The sequence below is a fragment of the Anolis sagrei genome, chromosome 3, assembly GCF_037176765.1.
Source record: "Anolis sagrei isolate rAnoSag1 chromosome 3, rAnoSag1.mat, whole genome shotgun sequence".
Taxonomy (NCBI): Eukaryota; Metazoa; Chordata; class Lepidosauria; order Squamata; family Dactyloidae; genus Anolis; species Anolis sagrei.
In genome coordinates this window covers 145,974,323-145,992,700 of record NC_090023.1, presented here as the reverse complement: position 1 = coordinate 145,992,700, position 18,378 = coordinate 145,974,323, and the positions used below count along the sequence as shown (strand labels likewise).

The following is an 18,378-nucleotide window of genomic DNA, read 5'->3' as shown; positions in this document are numbered from 1 at the left end:
GCTCTGGAACTAATTCTTCTTAACATCAGTTTAAATATTTAATGACTGCAAAAGCAGTTCTGGGAGAGAAGACAAATTGAAGTTGTTCCTAGCCACTTTTTTTGCAGTTCTTCTCTGTTGCTCCCAAGTGAAATGAGTGCTAATAGAAATTGATCCAAGAACAAACAAGTTTCATGATAATAGGTAATATATCTTTGGACAGAAACATTATTATTATTAATAATAATAATACTTTGTTTCTAGACTGTCCTCTTTCCCCATAGGCACTCAGGGAGGTTTACATACATATAAAAAGGCAAACATTCAATTCCATCCTTAATATCACACAACAACAACAACAATGCATAATAGACAGTATAAAACTTATAAAACTTATTTAGCTGTATCCCACCCAGGTGTAAATGTTATCTGAGCAAAAAGCAGTTTGATGAAGATAGTTCTTTGTGGGCAAAACAACTGACATAGAAAGTTTAAGCAGTTTTCTGCGCCTCTCCTAAGTTCCTCCATTTGATGTCATTTTCATTTCATTTTTAAAAAGGTCCCTGAGTGCTTTCTTTTGATTTGATTTATAATTTGGCCTAGGAAGGTATCTTTCTAAAGAGTGGCCTTTTAAATCTGTTTTGATTTGTTATTGGAAGTGATGATAGATTGTAAAATTAAATTGCTTTTCCCCCTAGAAATGTTATGAACAGAAACAATACAAAAATGGACTCAAATTCTGTAAGATGATCCTCTCCAATACAAAATTTGCTGAACATGGAGGTAAGTGCAGTATTTTAATTAATTCACTTCTTAAAAAATGCAGAAAGGCATTTTTATTTACTTACTAGGTATTTGCTAATTATTATTCTTGATTATTTACCACATTTGTATCCCACTCTTCTCAACCCCAAGGGGGACTTGGAGCGGCCTCACAACATCGGCAACAATTCAGTATCTTAAAAATAACACACAGGTGATAAACATTTACATTAAAACCAAATAATTAAAAACATCTAAAACAATGACATCGATTATTAAAATTACACAATCCAAGGTCGTAATCCAGAGCCATTCCAGTTGTCATTGCATAGATTCTACATTCAAGTATTGCACTGCAGTTATTCTCCAAAAACTTGGTCCCATAGCCAGGTTTTTACTTTCTTTCTTAAGGCTAGGAGGGAAGCAGCTGATAGAATTTCATTGAGGAAGGAGTTCCATAGCTGAGGGGCCACTGCTGAGAAGGCCCTTTCTCTCGTTCCCACCAGTTGCGCCCGCAAAGGAGATGGGATCGAGAGCAGGGCCTCCCCAGAAGATCTTAATCTTTCGTTGTACATTATTTTGAATCATAAACGACCACCTGAAAAACAGAGAATAGCAGCAAAAAACCTAGAATTTTACAGTGATAATTTAAAATAAAATAACATTTCTCAATGAAACTTTAAACTACTCAGACCTAATTGGATGTACCTATACAGCACAATGATGTGGTGAGATGGATTGTGCCAGTTGGGCTAAGCTATAATTCAGATCTTCATTTGATCATATGTATCGGGTTCTTTTCTTGCAGGGACTTTTGTGCCTGTGTATTTGCTCATTTTTAACATAATTATTCCTTCCTACTTGTTATTGTGAATGCTTCACCATTCGAAAAAACAAAAACAAGCAAAACCTTTGTTCCATGTTGTACTAGTTTTCAAGCTTGGACACTGTCTGCTTGTACTTATAATGGTTTTGATAAACTCTCTTGCCAAGGAGTCCTGAACAAACCTAGCAGTTACAGAACAAGAAGAGAAATCCTCTTACATATCAAAAAGTGCCATAGTTAAAGAACAGGGAACAGAGTAAAAATAAGCCATGCATTCTCCCAGAGGAATGAAGAACCATGGGCACCTTTGGGATCTGTATTGTGACTACAGTTTTTAACACACTCATAAACAATCTGGAGTCAGATACAACAAATGAATTGCCCTAGTTTGGAAAGGATGCTGACATATTTAGGATGATGAGAACAAAGTGGATTGAGGGTTACTCTAAAAAGGATCTCTATATTGTTTGTGAATGGGCAATAAAATGGCAAATAAGAGTAATAATAAGTAAGTGCAAAGTGATGCATATTGAGACACATATACACTAATGGGATCTGAGCTAGCAATAAATGATGAAGGAAGGGATCTTGACACTGTATTTTGGCAAAGGGTGCAGAAAAAGGCAACCAGTATAACCAAAGGCTAGAAGCAGCTGTCTTGTGATGAAAGTTATACCGTTCAGCCTAGAAAAGTCATGATTGTGAAATACACAGTTAGGCATGGTGTTAATAAAATAGATAGGAGTTTTTTCTCTCTTCCATAGTACTAAAACACAGTATCAAAATTAAAGAAAGTACTTCTTTAACAAAACATAGCAAAACTATGGGTTTTCTGTCCAAGATATAGTTTTGAGAGCCCTATATCTTGATTTAGGAGAATACAGTACAAATTTATGAAGAGTGGGATCACCAGTGGCTACTAATAAAACTGGCTACATATCATCTCCAAAATCAGAGGTTGCTGCGAAGCATAGGAAAGATGCATTTGCACTCATGTTGCTGATGGACTTCCCATAGGAAACTAATAGGCCACTATGTAAATACAATGGTAGATCAGGTCACTGCCTTGACCTGATCCAGCATCAGTAAAGTAAAGTCTAGTTACTTTGTCTATAGTTTTCAAAATATACATAGGCTGCACCCTGAAGTGACACCTTATAGAGGTGTGAAACAGGTGTTATATCAGAAAGAGTATATGTTTTGGAATACCACTTATGTACATTACTTGAGCATAATCTAGAACCAGAATAATTTCTCTCTGGTTTACCTGGTTGAGATCACTTTTTCTATAAAATACAGCCAGGTGGAATATGATCCTGCCATTGAAGTTTGTAGGTTGGAAGATGTACATCCTTATGTATATTGGAAACCCTGTCCTCCCTCCACCAACTTTGGTTAAGGCAATGGGGCTATTGTAAAGCAATGAAACAAGTATTAATCACTTCTTAAAATTTTATTTTTGACACCTAAATAAATTGACTGTATATAAATTATTAAATTTTCCCCATAGAGACGTTGGCTATGAAAGGACTGACCTTGAATTGTTTAGGAAAGAAAGAAGAAGCATATGAATTTGTTCGTAAAGGCCTTCGTAATGATGTCAAAAGTCATGTGTGTATCCTTTCAAATAGTATACCACATTCATGTTTGTAATACTTCTATGTTCCCTTAAATATTCAAAATGATTTTCAATGTGCAGATGAATTCGTTCCAGTGTAATAATTTGTACTGAAATGTATACGTACGTAAGGCAGTTGCATATAGCCTAACAATTATGTATTATACTAGAGTCACGCTTATCCAACATAAACGGGCCCCCAGAATGTTGGATAAGCAAAAATGTTGGATAATAAGGAGGGATTAAGGAAAAGGTTATTAAATGTCAAATTGTGTTATGATTTTACAAATTAAGCACTAAAACATCATGTTTTACAACAAATTGACATAAAAAGCAGCTCAATGCATGGTAACATTATGTAGTAATTACCGTATTTACGAATTTAGCACCAAAACATTGTAATGTATTGAAACAGCTGTGAATCTGGGCAGGAAGCAGAAAGTGTTTGTTTATTTATGTATTTATTGGTGGTATTTTTATAACACCCTTCTCAACTCCAAAGGGGACTCAACGTGGTTCACTGTATTGGCAATAATTCAATGCCATCAACAAAAACCAGTATACACTATCAAAATTGACCCTCCCGTGATAAAACATTAAACATTATTAAACATATCTCATAAATTAACAACACATATCGCAAAAAGACAGAACATTGGATGAGTGAAGGTTGGATAAGCAAGATTCTGCTGTATTTGAAAACTTAAACTGTGAAGTCTAGTGAATTCTAAAGTGTAATACATTTAGCTATATAACTAGATTTCTGGATAGCTAGTAGGTATCCACCAGTAGACTTATATTGGTCATAGTTTTAAGCATACATCTTGTTAGAAAGTGAAGGTACCAGGGAGAGTAGAAACACGTGGCACACAGGAAAAGGAGCCAGGATCCACATCTATGTGGCATTGCAACTGTGTGTGGGGGGCAGTTGCTCCTCCTTTTCTTGTTTTCTGCTTGTTTCTATTTCCTTCCCTTCATTTGCCTGAATGAACAGACACTCTCTGTTCATAGGAAGAACCAGGATCAGCAAGTAAGTGAAAAGTAGTATGTAAAAACAGCTCCTCCTTCTTTTCTTAGGACTACCCATTCCTCATCCTCCTCCTTTCAGATATCTTGCTATTTTTTCCACTTTCAAAGATGTGTCTGTGCCCTAATCCCTGTGTAAGCGGAAAAATAACTGTAATTACTTGTGGGCATCGTAGTCACATCTTAGGCATTCAATACCCTTAGTGACAAAGGGTTTTATCACACAAAGGTCTTTTCCTATTACAAAATGTTATTCAGTCAGGATTGCTTTCTTTCCTTACACACACAGCATTACCACTTCTGAAGACATGATCCCTCCCCTTTTCCTAGTTTGGCATATGTGCACTGAGAGTTCCCACCCATCCAATATAGATGAAACAGTCTTCTTTTCCTTGGGGAAGTTTCCAGCTCAGAATAGATCAGACGTTTCAGACATAACTGATCAGTGGCAGAGAAGAGGTAGCAGTTACTGATTTATCTGTTTTATCTATCCCCATATGAAGATTAGTATGTCTGAAGGAAGAAACAGCAAGAAAGAGAGAGAGGGTTGATGAAATAAATGCATTTCTAAACCAGAACACTCTTTTGGCTTTTCCTCTTATATGTCAAGAGATGTGTGTGTGAGAGAGATAGAACGAGAGATTGGGAGGGAAGGAGAGAGAGAGAGAGAGAATATGAAGGGGTTAGTACAGCATAGCATTAGAGGAAAGAACTGGGGGGATGAGTATTTGGTTCTCTGATAAGCCCCAGTTGCGAGGAAAGAGTGATGGATTCTTTTTCTATAGAGAAAAAAGGGTTCACTTTTTTCACAGTTATTTTGCAAGTGGGAAGAAATCACATTGAACTGTCCATCCTTTTTCCTCTTTCAAGTAGGGTTAGATACCACCCTTTCATTTCAGATATTGCTTGAGAAATAAGCTCTTACTAGAGTTAGAAATGTTTTGGTAATTGGGCACTTCAACTTTTTCAAACGAAAGGGTCTTCTCCATATTTTTTTTAAATTTTATCAATTTTAATGTAGTAACATACAGTTTTTCACCTCAGAATGTGGAGGTGAAACTTAAAATACTATACTGCAAAATATATTGTAAAAACAATATATCCAGCAAGGTGAAAGTGACTTTTAGCTACAGCTAAGAAGTAGCATATTTGAAATCCACTGTGGTTGTATTTTAAATATCTGTAGTGTCTGGTAAGACTTTCCGCTTCCACATTAGTTAACCATGTTGAGATTATCTAGCTTCATTTGGCTGTTTTATGGCAAGGACGATAATTTAAAGGCAAATAAATGAACATAGTGTCCATAAATTGAGGTAGAAACATCATATGTATTGTTTGGGTAGTTTTATGATATGTTACAGAGTGGTTGCAATAAATTGTTATTTTCCATAGGAGATAGACATTGTGGTTGAAGGTTTTTACTGTGAGATATGAATATTTCGCCCTATCAGCTCTAGAGATATCTTGAGCAGTGATCAATCTATTTGCCCCCAAGGAACTGGGATATGGATGCTACTGTTCGATGTTTGATGTTTTGTCTTATGTCTGATAATAACAGACTGTGTTTTTTATTTAATTGTGGTTGTTAAGTCATAATTTGTTTCTATATGTTGAGTTGCCAAATTTCATTATGATGGATGTATTGTTGTTGCGTTTGGGCACTGAATGTTTTCCTTTTATGTTTGGAATCCACCCTGAGTCCCTCCGGGGAGATAGGGCAGAATATAAATAATGAAGATGATTATGATGAGGATTATTATTATTATTATTATTATTATCATGATCATTATTATTAACAGCAACTGACACTGACTATATTACTTGGAAGATTGTTTACATTAAAATGATATTAAAACTTCATACGATATTGCTAGCTTTTGTGCTCTGCAGTTTGTTCCATGTATTTTGTGCTCTGCAGTTTGCTCCATGACTAAAATGATAATAGAGGAAGGATTTATGTGTATGTCAGCTCATGCCCTTAAGTCATGAATAAATTATACTGACTGATGAATCTTTACAATGCTACATGTGTCAAAAAGGAGTGGATATGGTTTATTTCCTTAACTCTTACTAGGTTGGCACGTTTATGGACTTTTGCAGCGCTCTGATAAAAAATATGATGAAGCTATTAAGTGTTATCGAAATGCTCTCAAATTAGATAAAGACAACCTACAAATCCTAAGAGATCTCTCACTATTACAAATCCAAATGAGGGACCTAGAAGGATACAGAGTAAGTAATTTCTTTTAATATTTCAAAAAAAAAAAGAAGATTACTTCAGTTTGTGTGTGAAATGTCATGTGGTAAAGTAAACCTGGATTTCTACATGAACTGAGAAATAAATTAGAGTTCATCTAATTAGATGGTGAAATGGACATGTTGGCATTATCTTTGTATCCTTGAAGACCAATAAAAATTAATAAAAGTATGTTCAAGTTAGCTAATAAAATTACCACTCCAGAGAAAAATTACAACAAGTCAATACAGAATTACAGTGAAAAGGGAGAATACCAAAAGCTCTGTATTCTTGATAACAATTGCATATTAATTTTAATTCCTGGATCTGCTGCTTAAATTTGTGGTGTTTGATGTTTGAGCGGTCATGGAGGCAAGTAAATGTTTTCTTCCTAGTAAAACTGGTAATGGTGAGGAGTTATGGTAGTCAGTTTTTCAGGAAACTAAGTTGGAAATTTTCTGACATGGCTTTGCTTTTCTGGTTATGCGTGATGCTTTAAAATAAGTTTAGTTATTTTCCAGAATGTTTTAAGTATTTCTATTATTTTATGACTCACCTTTAGTTTATTATGTCTTTGAAGGAGACTAGGTATCAGTTACTCCAACTGCGGCCCACTCAGAGGGCTTCATGGATTGGATATGCAATTGCGTACCATTTGTTAAAAGATTATGATATGGCCTTAAAACTGCTGGAAGAATTTAGAAAAACTCAGCAGGTAAGGAGGAGCAAGTACATTCTATTATGTTTTAAGGATGTAAAGGGAAAATAGTGACATTATTTTATTTTATTTTGTAGTTGTTGTTATTTATACCCCGAAGGAGACTCAAAGCGACTTAACATAAAAGCATTACCATACAATTTAAAATATACCAATATGCAAACATTAAAACAGAATTAAATCTAAACAGTATTAAAAATTCCCAGTTGAAAACCATTAAAACATATTCAAAGTTAAAACCACAGCACCCCCTGAATTGACCTTTACAACCTTTATTGTTTAATTTGCAATAGTAGAATGTTTCTTCATAATGATTATGAAAAATTGATGAGAATATAAGTTATTGGTAATCTACACTGAGCTTTATGTTGTAAAATGTTTCTTCATAATGATTATGAAGGTAGCCCACAGTGGCACAGTGGGTTAAACTTGAACGGAAGGTCACAAGTCCGAATCCGGGGAGCAGCATGACCTTCCACAGTTAGCCCCAGCTTCTGCCAACCTAGCAGTTCAAAAATATGCAAATGTGAGTTGATCAATAGGTACTGCTCTGGCGGGAAGGTAATGGCGCTCCTTGCAGTCATACTGGCCATGTGACCTTGGAGATGTCTATGGACAATGCCGGCTCTTCAGCTTAGAAATGGAGATGAGCATCAATCCCCAGAGTCGGACATGATTAGACTTAATGTCAGGGAAAAACCTTTACCTTTACCTAATGATTATGAAATCGATGAGCATATATGAGTAAGTGATTGGTGATCTATCAATGCTGAATTTTATGTTGTAAAATTGTCATTTATAATTATTATGAAATTGATGAGAATATAGGTGATCTATCTACAGGGAATGTTATGTTGTATACCAATATAATTACTGCTTTGTGAGGCCTGTATAGTTATGATGACTAAGTAAATTTGACTTAATTTTAAATTTTGCATAATTTACAGCACATTCCTTTGAATTCTATTTAATAATAAGGCCTGCAAAGTCAGAAGGGCATATTTCAAGACTGTTATACCATTGGACCTTCATATCCACAGATTCTTTGGATTCCACCATCAGCATCTTGAAAATATTTTTTAAATCCCCAAAGCAAACCCTAATTTTGCTATTTTATATAAGATATACCATTTTACTTTGCCATTGTATACAATGCAATTTGAACATCCATGGATTTTGGTATCCGGGAGGAGGGGGGGGCGTCCTTGAAGCGAACCCCAGATACCAAGGGTCCATTGTATAGTCATGGGTATAAGAAATGAACAATGTGAAAAAAATGCTTTCTGCCCCACCATTTGAATCCTCCCAGATATCACTACCCAGTCTTGTAAATATTCATTAGTAATTTCTCACAGTTTGGGTTTCATTAAATGAAAGCTGTAATTTTCAGGATTTTTCTTTTGCCAAATGAAAATTCAGGCACGATGAAGAGATTTCGTAACTGCTGTTCTCTCTCCTTTTGATAGCCTCAGCATTGCCCATACATAGCTAGAGGCAGGAGGCTTTTCATTTCATTCTTAAGCGAACTGAACTGACAATGGAAAGCCTTGTCTGGAACAGATGGATAACCAGCCTGATTGAAATAATTTTGCACTCAGGACATGGTGTAACAGTACAAAGGGTCAGTAACTTCAGAAAGTTACTGACATTTTTTCAAAGCAAGACTGTGGCCAAATGACTGTTTAAATTAAAATATCAATTGTCTCCCTGGTTACTTTTTAATTATTGCCTTTCTCAATGTTATTTTTGTTTTGTTTTCCAGATTCCTCCTAATAAAATAGACTATGAGTATAGTGAGTTAATATTGTACCAGAATCAAGTGATGAGAGAGGCTGATCTGTTTCAAGAATCTTTGGACCACATAGAAACTTATGAAAGACAAATATGTGATAAGCTCATGATAGAAGAAATCAGAGGTAAGCATTTTTTCTTTTCCCCTGCTTAAATTGTTTTATAACACATGTTTCACAGTGTGTAGGGTAAAGCATTGAACTTAGTGTTCAATTTAGTTTGTCCTTTGCCTATCATTTATAATATAATAGGTTTGGTGTAATACAAGCACATATTACATGAATAAAATGTAATCCAGATTAAAATGTATCCTGTTATACCCATCACAGTCTTTATAAGGTGATTTGCCATCCCTTCACTGCAGTGGGCTATTGCTACAGGTGATGGGCCCCTCCAGTTATGACAACAGGTGAGCTGGATACCAGCATAGTTGGCTTAAACCTTTTGTTCTTAGAAGGTGTATAGTCTTACAAACCACATATGCTATGACTAGTGCGCATGCCATACCTATGCTATTTCAATATTCTTGACCTCAGCCTATTTAAAAATGAGTTGTGTTATTGTTCTTATTTTCACATAATAGGTGAGTCTGGAGAATTAATAGATTGTTTTAAATTATGTAACTATTCTTTGCTGAAATAAGGTTTGAGGTACATTAGTTTTAGCTAGCCTGATTTCAACTATAGACCTTTATTTTCTCTTCAGTTCATGTTCCTGTTTTAACTCCACAGTCATAGGGTGATATTTATCAATTGGCTATCTTGTCAAAATGACTGGTAGAGAATGATTATAATAACACATATAAAGTGCATAAAATCTCAAAATGCTGTTAAATATAGAGCATAACAGTTAGAAAGCAAGAACCTTACTGGCTTAATAACTATGTAAACTGGTCTGGATCAGACATAATTCAAAGTACCACTGATGACATTTAAAGTCCTAAATGACTTTAGATCTGGAATACCTTAGGAAATGACTTTTCCTGTACTTGCCTGTCCACACTCCGGATGTGATGAAGTGGCCTTTCTGAAGGTCTCCTCTATCACTGCATTTTATTTCAGTTTGCTATTACAAGGGAGTAGTTTGGCACTCTCATCAGTCTGCATGAGAAAGCATCTTTTTTGCATAGATACATATTTTATGAGAGGGGTAATTATTATTTATAATGTTTTATTAATTTGCTTTACCTGACCCATCTGTCCTTTATAATTAGTTCTGTCGCCCCTTCACAGTTTTGTGATTTTGAGTTTTGTGGATTTGATTATTTATGGATTTGATTTAAAATGTTCTTTCTTGGAAGCCCTAGAAGCACATCTACACTGACCATCTAATATAGCTTTGAGCCACATCTAAGCAGCTAGAAAATACATGCTTCAAGGTTTAAAACATATCAAACCAAGTCAGAGGAAAGTCCAAGTTCAACCTTTCAATGTACTTCAGCGACCCCTAAATCAAAAGTATATGACACAGTGAAATTGCTTCCAGAGAATACGAAGCACATTTAATGAAGAGGCCCCTTGCTGCCGCACAACAAAACTGGTTCCTGCAAAATTTGTTACAAACTGACCTAAGTGGATGTGCAAGATGTGCAACTTCTTCCAGTTTTGCTGGATGACATAAAGATTTCTTGAGAGATGTTGAATATAGAGTCAGGCTGGAAGAACTAGGAATTCCTGGAAAAGTATCTTCTCAGATTAAAAAAAATAGCAATATCTTTCATTGTGGCACCCCTGATCCCAGGGAATGTGGAGGGCAGACTGTATGTTGTTTTAGAATGTTATTGTACTTTGTGATTGGGTTTAATTGTGTCATAAATTAGAAGGATAGGACATAACTATTCATAAATAAATCAGTGGCTTGGGACCCATGCAAAAGTTCAAATTTCCACTACTAAATGATTTTATAGTCAATGTTCACACATGTAAAGTATTTTGAGTTTGAAGCATGCATTTAGCACATCATGCCAAGAATCTGGCACAGATACAAACTGAAAACCTGATTTGATTGCTGCAATTTCTCAGTTACAGTGCTTCTTTGTATTCAGTGTCACAAAAAAGTCTTAAAACATTTGAAAAGTGGAATGGGTTGAATTGAACTCAAGTTAAACATCATCTTCTTGTCCTCCTTGAGCCTGTAGAATCATAGAGATGGAAGAGACCTCGTGGGTCATCCAGTCCAACCCCCTGCCAAAAAACAGAAAAATCACATGCAAAGCATCCCCAACAGATGACTATTTTCTGTACTTGAAGGGAACCCGCCATATAGGAGAAAGACAATAGTTTACACCAGACTTCTTCAGCCTGCGGCCCTTCAGCTCCCATAACTCCTGATCATTGGATAAGCAGGCTAGGGCTTTTGGGAGTTGGAGGACCAATCATCCAGAGGACTGCTGGTTGTGCAGCCCTTGTTTACACTATATTAGTGGACAATAGGTAAATTGTCCAGAAAGTTCTACAGTTCAGATTTTATCATTTATAGGAGATAAATTAAAATAGCTGTGATTAATTTTATATTGCTGATTTGCTGTTTCATTTATACTGAAATTTTATATTCTCATTTGAATCCTAAACATTGCCATGATAGCTTATTGCTGCTATGCTATCGTTTTAGATTCATGAGAGTTTTTTTAACAACAGGAAGTGAGCTAAGAGCTAGGATAGTACCTATTAAGGGAGAAGGTGCCTATGTACTTAAAATAGCTAAAGGAGACCTAGAACCACAGGATACACACACCCTCTGTATCCCTAACAGATGTTTGGAATCATTTGGGAACGATTTTTGAAGAAACATTTTCTGGTCAAAAATGGCCCTGGAGTGGCCATTCAGCGATATGTTGAAGATGTTCAAATAATAAATTGTTACATTCCAAAGAACAGCCAATTCAACAAATACATTGTGTTGATTTCCTTATAATAGTGAATTTTAAGTCAATTTATATGTTGTAGGTACCACATGAAGGTCACTGAAAATGCTTCCATGGGAACACATGTGAAGCATACGGATTTATGTTTATCAGCATGATGCCTCCATATCAGAATTACATATGTCTGATAGAAGTGGATGTGGAACATTATTTTCTTTAACACCTCCTGCATATAGTTATTGGGACAATGCATTATTTACAACAATTGATTAATGATTCTATAATTGCTTTAGGAGAAATGTTGTTGAAGTTGGGAAGACTAAAAGAAGCATCTGAAGTATACAAAGAGCTTATTGATCGGAATGCAGAAAATTGGCATTACTATGAAGGCCTGGAGAAAGCCTTGCAGCCACGTAAGTGGTGTACTTCTTAATTTCATTCTGCACTTTTTTGCCTGTCAGTTAGTGTAAATTTTAAAACTGTATAACTTTCATTGCTGGGAAAGAAGATGTCTGTGTTCATAATTCCAATATTTTTCTGCTTGAATTCTCTGAAGTTAATAACAGAAATTTTGAACATTGAGGTCTGTTTCATAAGAAAGGTTCTGAAATAAAATTAAATGACTTGTCCCTCCTCTAAATCAGTGCTATTGAGAGTGGTGATCTGTAGACTAGTGTCGACCATTGAGATGTTAACTTTCAGGCCATAGAAAATTTCTAGTTGTTCTCAACAGACACATGTATGAGTTTTAGTAACATTGGGGCAGCGGGGGACACACCACCATTCTCCCACACTGGATAGCTTAAATACTGTTAATTTTAAAAATTGCAGCTTTAAAACTATTTTATCTCCATTGTCTTTGAAATAATGTCAGGATTAGTTCTAGTGCTTGTGAACGTATTTTAACTTTTAAAGTATCCACATACTAAAAAGTGAGCATACTGGGTTGTTTGCAGTTGCACAAGTACTAACCAAACAACTGCCACAGCTCGCACAAGAAAAACCTATCCCAATGAAGTTGTAATTTGCTTTAGCACAAATATACTGTAATGATTGGATATGGTGCTAGTTCAACAGGATTTGAACAGGATTTCAGTAAATGCAGATGTTCTTTGCTCACAGATGGCTGCACTGGACACAACCCAGTGTTGACAACACATTATCTTACCTTTAAAATACTGCTAATCATTCTATTGTTTATTGAAAGCATGTTGATTCCAAACATGCTTACCTACCTTACTTCTGATGACTCTTTCAATGCAAATGATTTTGTCTTCTTACTATGAGTGACTAGAAGCTATTTTGAAATTACTGTCCCTAAGGGAGACATATCTTGTCGCTGCCCCTTGTTTGACCTAACACTTCTCCTTCATGTTCTAAAACTAGTAGCACTTTTAACATTGAAGGCAGCTGGAAAAAATATGAGCTCAGCAAAGAGTATATAGAAGCTGAAAACAAGCCAAGATCTGTTGATCTGTTGTTAAAGAGATGTCTTGAATGTTAACAGAATTCGGCTAACTTTTACAGAGTAACTGTCTGGTAAGCACAGAGTGGTTCATAGGGATTGCACATTTGTGTCATTTTTCTCTGATGTCAATAGACTTGTAAATTTAGAGTCCACATTGCCATATTTTCCAGTTCACAGCAGATAATGTGGGATTTTATTCAGTTGTGCAGAAGGGGCCTAAAACTGCCTAAATAAAATTTGTTATTGAGCAAGTACTGAAACAGAGTTTAAATACTTCAGACACTTTTTATGCTACAGTACTGAAATGTTTTGTACCATAGAATTGCTTTTGCTACAAAGTAATGAAAACACATGAAGTAGCAAAAACTGTCTCTCTTTCATACTGACCTTCCTTGGTTAAGGTTTTAATTTAGAAGCAGTAGTAGTAACAACAACAACTTGTATTTCTTTCTTACCTCTCCTTAAGACTTGAGGCAATGTACAACATAGTTAAACACATTAAAATTATTCATATTTATAAACTGTCAATTTAAAATTCATAGTTTAAAATTGACTGGGTAGACTTTCCAGAAGAGATAGGTCTTTAATTTTGTCTTAAATTGTGACAGCTTGTTTAGCTGTTGAAGCTCTTCGAGCAGGTTATTCCACAGTCTAGGGGTGACCGATTAAAAAGTTGTGAGGTCATTAAATTTTACACTTTAAACACTTTGGAAATCTAAATTGTTTAATACAGATCATGGTGAAAGCTTTTAATATACAATTGAAGATTGGCTACCCAAGACAGTAGAATACGGACATGGACAAACTGACACAATTATTAAAAAATCAAAATCAAGTGAACCAAACCAATTGGAAAACTCTTAGAATGTATCTGCAGACAAAAATGAAATTCAGTATCAAATAATTTATAAGAAAAAGAGACAACTAGTCAGCGAGACTTGCAAGAAAGTCTATCTCTGGAAGACTACCTCTCTTTGGAATGAACTGGAGGTCCCTCCAACCACCATTCCCCCCCTCCCCCCGTCCTGCCCTAGCCATCCCCCCTGAAACCACATCCCTCCTCACACCTAGCCCGCCTATATATTTCCCTCACAATTTCCCACTTTCCTCTCAACCCAATTGTTCCCCCTTTTTTTACTGTTATTTTGAAATAATACTAATAAAAATGATTTTTTTTAAAAAAGAAAGCTTTTAATATACATAAAGTCAGAAAAAGTGTATGACTCCTTTCGTATTACTGAAAATTTTTCAAACTATATAGATACAGAATCAATAGCTTTTAAAATATTTTATAAATTGAGACACAATTATATTATATGTTCATTTTCTCCATTACTAATAATTTTAGTTTAGTTTATTGGATGAATAGAAATGGCAACTTCCATTATGGAATACTTACTAAGTCCCTGATTCATTTTCATTTTCAACTATTCAGAGTGTAACAAGAGGTAATTCATTTTATGCATGTATGACTATAGTATTACTTTATTGTTGTAATGATCCAGAGAAACATATAACTAGTTCTGTGCATCAATTGAGACTTTGTACTTGTTTATTGCAAACAGCTGCTTCCTCCCTTCCCTACAAAGCAAATTGCTTTTTAAACTAGGGGAGTTGCAATGTGATACTATGTTTGAGTTACTTTATGTTTGATATTATCTTGTGTATTATTATTCATCAATAGACTCTTTAGAAGAGAGGCTTAAAGTATATGACGAAATAAGCAAGCAACACCCAAGAGCGGTTTCACCTAGACGATTGCCTTTAAACTTTGTTACAGGTAATATTGCACATTTTATAAGCTGTCTAGAAAATACTATTGTTTTATGCTTTTTTCTATTCTGAGATGCTGAAATTCTACATTGTGTATGCAACTCCTTACTGAGCAGAGAGCAGTCATCACAGAGAAACCAGTCTTGAGATGAAATAGTCTATGTAGGTTTTTGTAAAGCTTCAAACTTGAGACGAGTCGTCTCAAGTTGGGGGTTCCATAAGAGTAACAAGATGATTAGGGCCCACTACTGCATACCTCGGTCCCGCTAAGTTGGATCATTGCCCTCATTCTAGATTTTTTAATAAATGTTTTTGCCTCAAAAAAAAAATCCTGCCTCAAAATGGATACAATTGACTGCTTCCAGCACCATAAGTGGCAAAAGTGTGGCCAATTCATTGTTAAACTAATTTTAGCTTCAATCAATTTTAATCTCCATGAGCTGTGAGTAGTGAGTATCATCCAGCCTTAATAGTTCCACTTTGCTTAAAGGAGAATGTCAGGTGGTGAACTGCATAGTCTTCAATTGCTGACAAGAAGTAGGATTGGACTAGGTGGTCTCCTCCGGTTCTATGATTCTATTTCATCTCCTAGCCTAGCATATCCTGTGAGGACCTACAAAGGCAGGTCAGACCAAATTACATCTAGGGGAACGATTGATTAGCCAGGAGATATCTACTGTATATACTTACATATAAGTCTAGAAATCTGCTGTGGAGCTACTTCTGGGTTTTTGATTTTTTTTAATGACTTGTGAGAAAATGGTGGTGACAACCAGGGCAACTCTCGAGGCAGTGCAGGCTCTTTCCCCTCTCCATGGGATGACACTGGACTTATCCGTGGGTCATATCAAAATCCATAATTTCATATATAAAAACCAGCATTCTTAAGTATACATGAGGTTAGCTTATGTGTATATATGTACCTTGATAGTATACTTTTTTTCTGGAAGATGGGTTCATAGTTCTCATCGGATTCTCAAACAAAATTTTGACCAAATATTGATCAATCCTTGAAGATGTTGATTTGACTCACAAATATCCTAGGCTAACAGGACATTGTGTTCTGTATTTTGACAGTCTAATGAAAAGCCAAAATGAAATCTGTACAATTTTTACAGGAACAAGTTGCAAGTATTTATCTCAATGCATGATTGGTGTCTCTCTAATTTGCTAGTTATTTATGTAGATAAACACCTAACTCATTCAAGCATTCAATTTTTGTTTTTAGGTGAAAGATTTAGAGAATTAATGGATAAATTCCTGAGGGTTAACTTCAGTAAAGGCTGTCCACCTTTGTTTACCACATTGAAGTCTCTGTATTACAATATTGAAAAGGTAAAATTCAAATTACTTTTCTGGAGTCAGAGAGGGAGAGGGAGAGGAAATAAATGTTTTCTTTTCTTCTGAGATAATTTACCAGCCAAGTGTTGCTTCTTCATCTGTCTTGAGCTACATATATGTGGAAAATTCATCAAATTTAAAGAGCAGATTGCTAAGCATCTAAGTTAGGGAGAGCTGAGTTATTTATAAAATGCATTTAGGATGAGGATCTAGTTTCATTTATCTGTCATAAGCACTTGACATCATCTTAGTTGTTCATATAGATTGCTGCAACCTATAAGTGTGTATATGATTTCAAAATAAATATCTGTGTGCAATTTCTATTGGATGCAGGATGATTTTTAAAAAATAAAAACAAGATTGATGAAGTAGGGAAAGAAGAAGTAGCATTGGATCTGACCATTTTATATATGATATTGGAGCAGAGTGGGCCAAAGTTTATCCTGTATCAGAAAATATTTACCAGTTACATTTGTTTGTACCCATTAGAAGTCGGCAATAGTTTACAGTAGTTTCCTAGAAACATAAATTGAATTGCTGAGATGCTCCCCAGACAAACTGTAAATTTGTTGCTTGCGAACATAAGCTTGTGTCAAGGGCCAGTTTTCAAAAGTATTCCTCAAGTTTCTCATAGTAGATCCTTCAGAGTAAACTACAGGGGAGGACTATAATTGGTCAGCATCAAGGTGTGCCTCACATCTGTTGCGGGTACATTGATTTCTTTGGAGTTCAACATCAGTGCACATGTGTCTTATTGAGTAAGTTAAAACATGGAGATTCTATGAGGAAATAGCCACATACGGGGGTCTTTCTGGGAGCACCACCACAAATCTCCTAAAGTATACACAGAAAGATAGTCTGTCTCCTAGAAGATCTTTAATTTCACTTTATAGGAAGATTAGCTTTTTGCTGGCCAGGAATTAATACCAATGTCAAGATAAAGCTCACTTCAGATATCACACAAAACTATGGTTTACCCTAAACATAGATTGTCATGTTATGGATTCAATTTACAAACATACTACATGGAAGAATGTTCTCAGTTTCTTACTTTTCATCCCATCTGTACAATGCAGAATCCTTCAGTGGGGTAAAAGCAATGGCTATTCTGGCTTGTTATTAAGACATCCTAAACCATAGATGAACATCATTTTGCCATCATTTTGCCATTTTGGAGGAGTCACGAGGCCACCTCCGTTGGTCCCACCCCAAGGGCGCGGGCCAGGTGTTTACTACATTGGTGTTTTCAAATTAATTGCCAATTGTGGTTTGTTTTTAGGTTTCTACAATCCAAGAGCTTGTTACTGGGTATGAAGCTTCTTTGAAAACCTGTAACTTGTTTAGCCCCTACGGTAGGTTTCAGTGTTCTTAAATAGCAATTGATTTTTTTAAAAATACTTTACTATGGTTGATACACATTCATATGAATAACCATTATATAATAAGCAAGCATATAAATAATAACTTTCTGAATTGTTTTTTACAATAACTTACAAAATGTGTGTGTTCTTACAGAAAATGGAGAGCGGGAGCCCCCAACTACCTTGCTTTGGGTTCGCTATTTCCTTGCACAGCACTTTGACAAACTTGGGCAGTTCTCCTTGGCCTTGGACTACATCAATTCTGCTGTTGCAAGTACACCAACATTAATAGAGCTGTTCTATTTGAAAGCAAAAATATACAAGGTAATTATTATGCAGTCTTGATTACCGCACCCAGACTATGCAGTCATGTTTTATTTATACATTAATAAACATCCCTTTTGGTGTTGTTTTGTGCACAGAGTAAATCAAGACTCATTCATGTCTAGAATGTACACTTTGAAATAAATGCAATTTCAAGTTTAATAACATCAGTCATGTTTATTATATATCCCACTGATTTTAGTGGATGCGTGACTGTGCCTGACTCCCAGTGGGGAAGAATATTTGACTTTAAAAAACCGAATGATAAAATTTGTAAAGTTAACAAACAACA

At 35.5% G+C, this 18,378-nt stretch overlaps 1 protein-coding gene across 2 annotated transcripts in view; it reads left to right on the top strand.

The window, feature by feature from the left end:
• NAA16 (N-alpha-acetyltransferase 16, NatA auxiliary subunit) overlaps positions 1-18,378 on the top strand; it is a 48,050-nt gene that overhangs the window by 11,111 nt on the left and 18,561 nt on the right. For both annotated transcript variants that reach the window (XM_060769234.2, XM_060769235.2), the window contains exons 2-11: positions 678-762; positions 3,078-3,182; positions 6,286-6,443; positions 7,028-7,162; positions 8,928-9,081; positions 12,113-12,232; positions 14,972-15,067; positions 16,289-16,395; positions 17,681-17,753; positions 17,917-18,086. In XM_060769234.2, the coding sequence (XP_060625217.2) occupies positions 678-762; positions 3,078-3,182; positions 6,286-6,443; positions 7,028-7,162; positions 8,928-9,081; positions 12,113-12,232; positions 14,972-15,067; positions 16,289-16,395; positions 17,681-17,753; positions 17,917-18,086 (1,203 nt within the window). The remainder of the gene's footprint in view (positions 1-677; positions 763-3,077; positions 3,183-6,285; positions 6,444-7,027; positions 7,163-8,927; positions 9,082-12,112; positions 12,233-14,971; positions 15,068-16,288; positions 16,396-17,680; positions 17,754-17,916; positions 18,087-18,378) is intronic.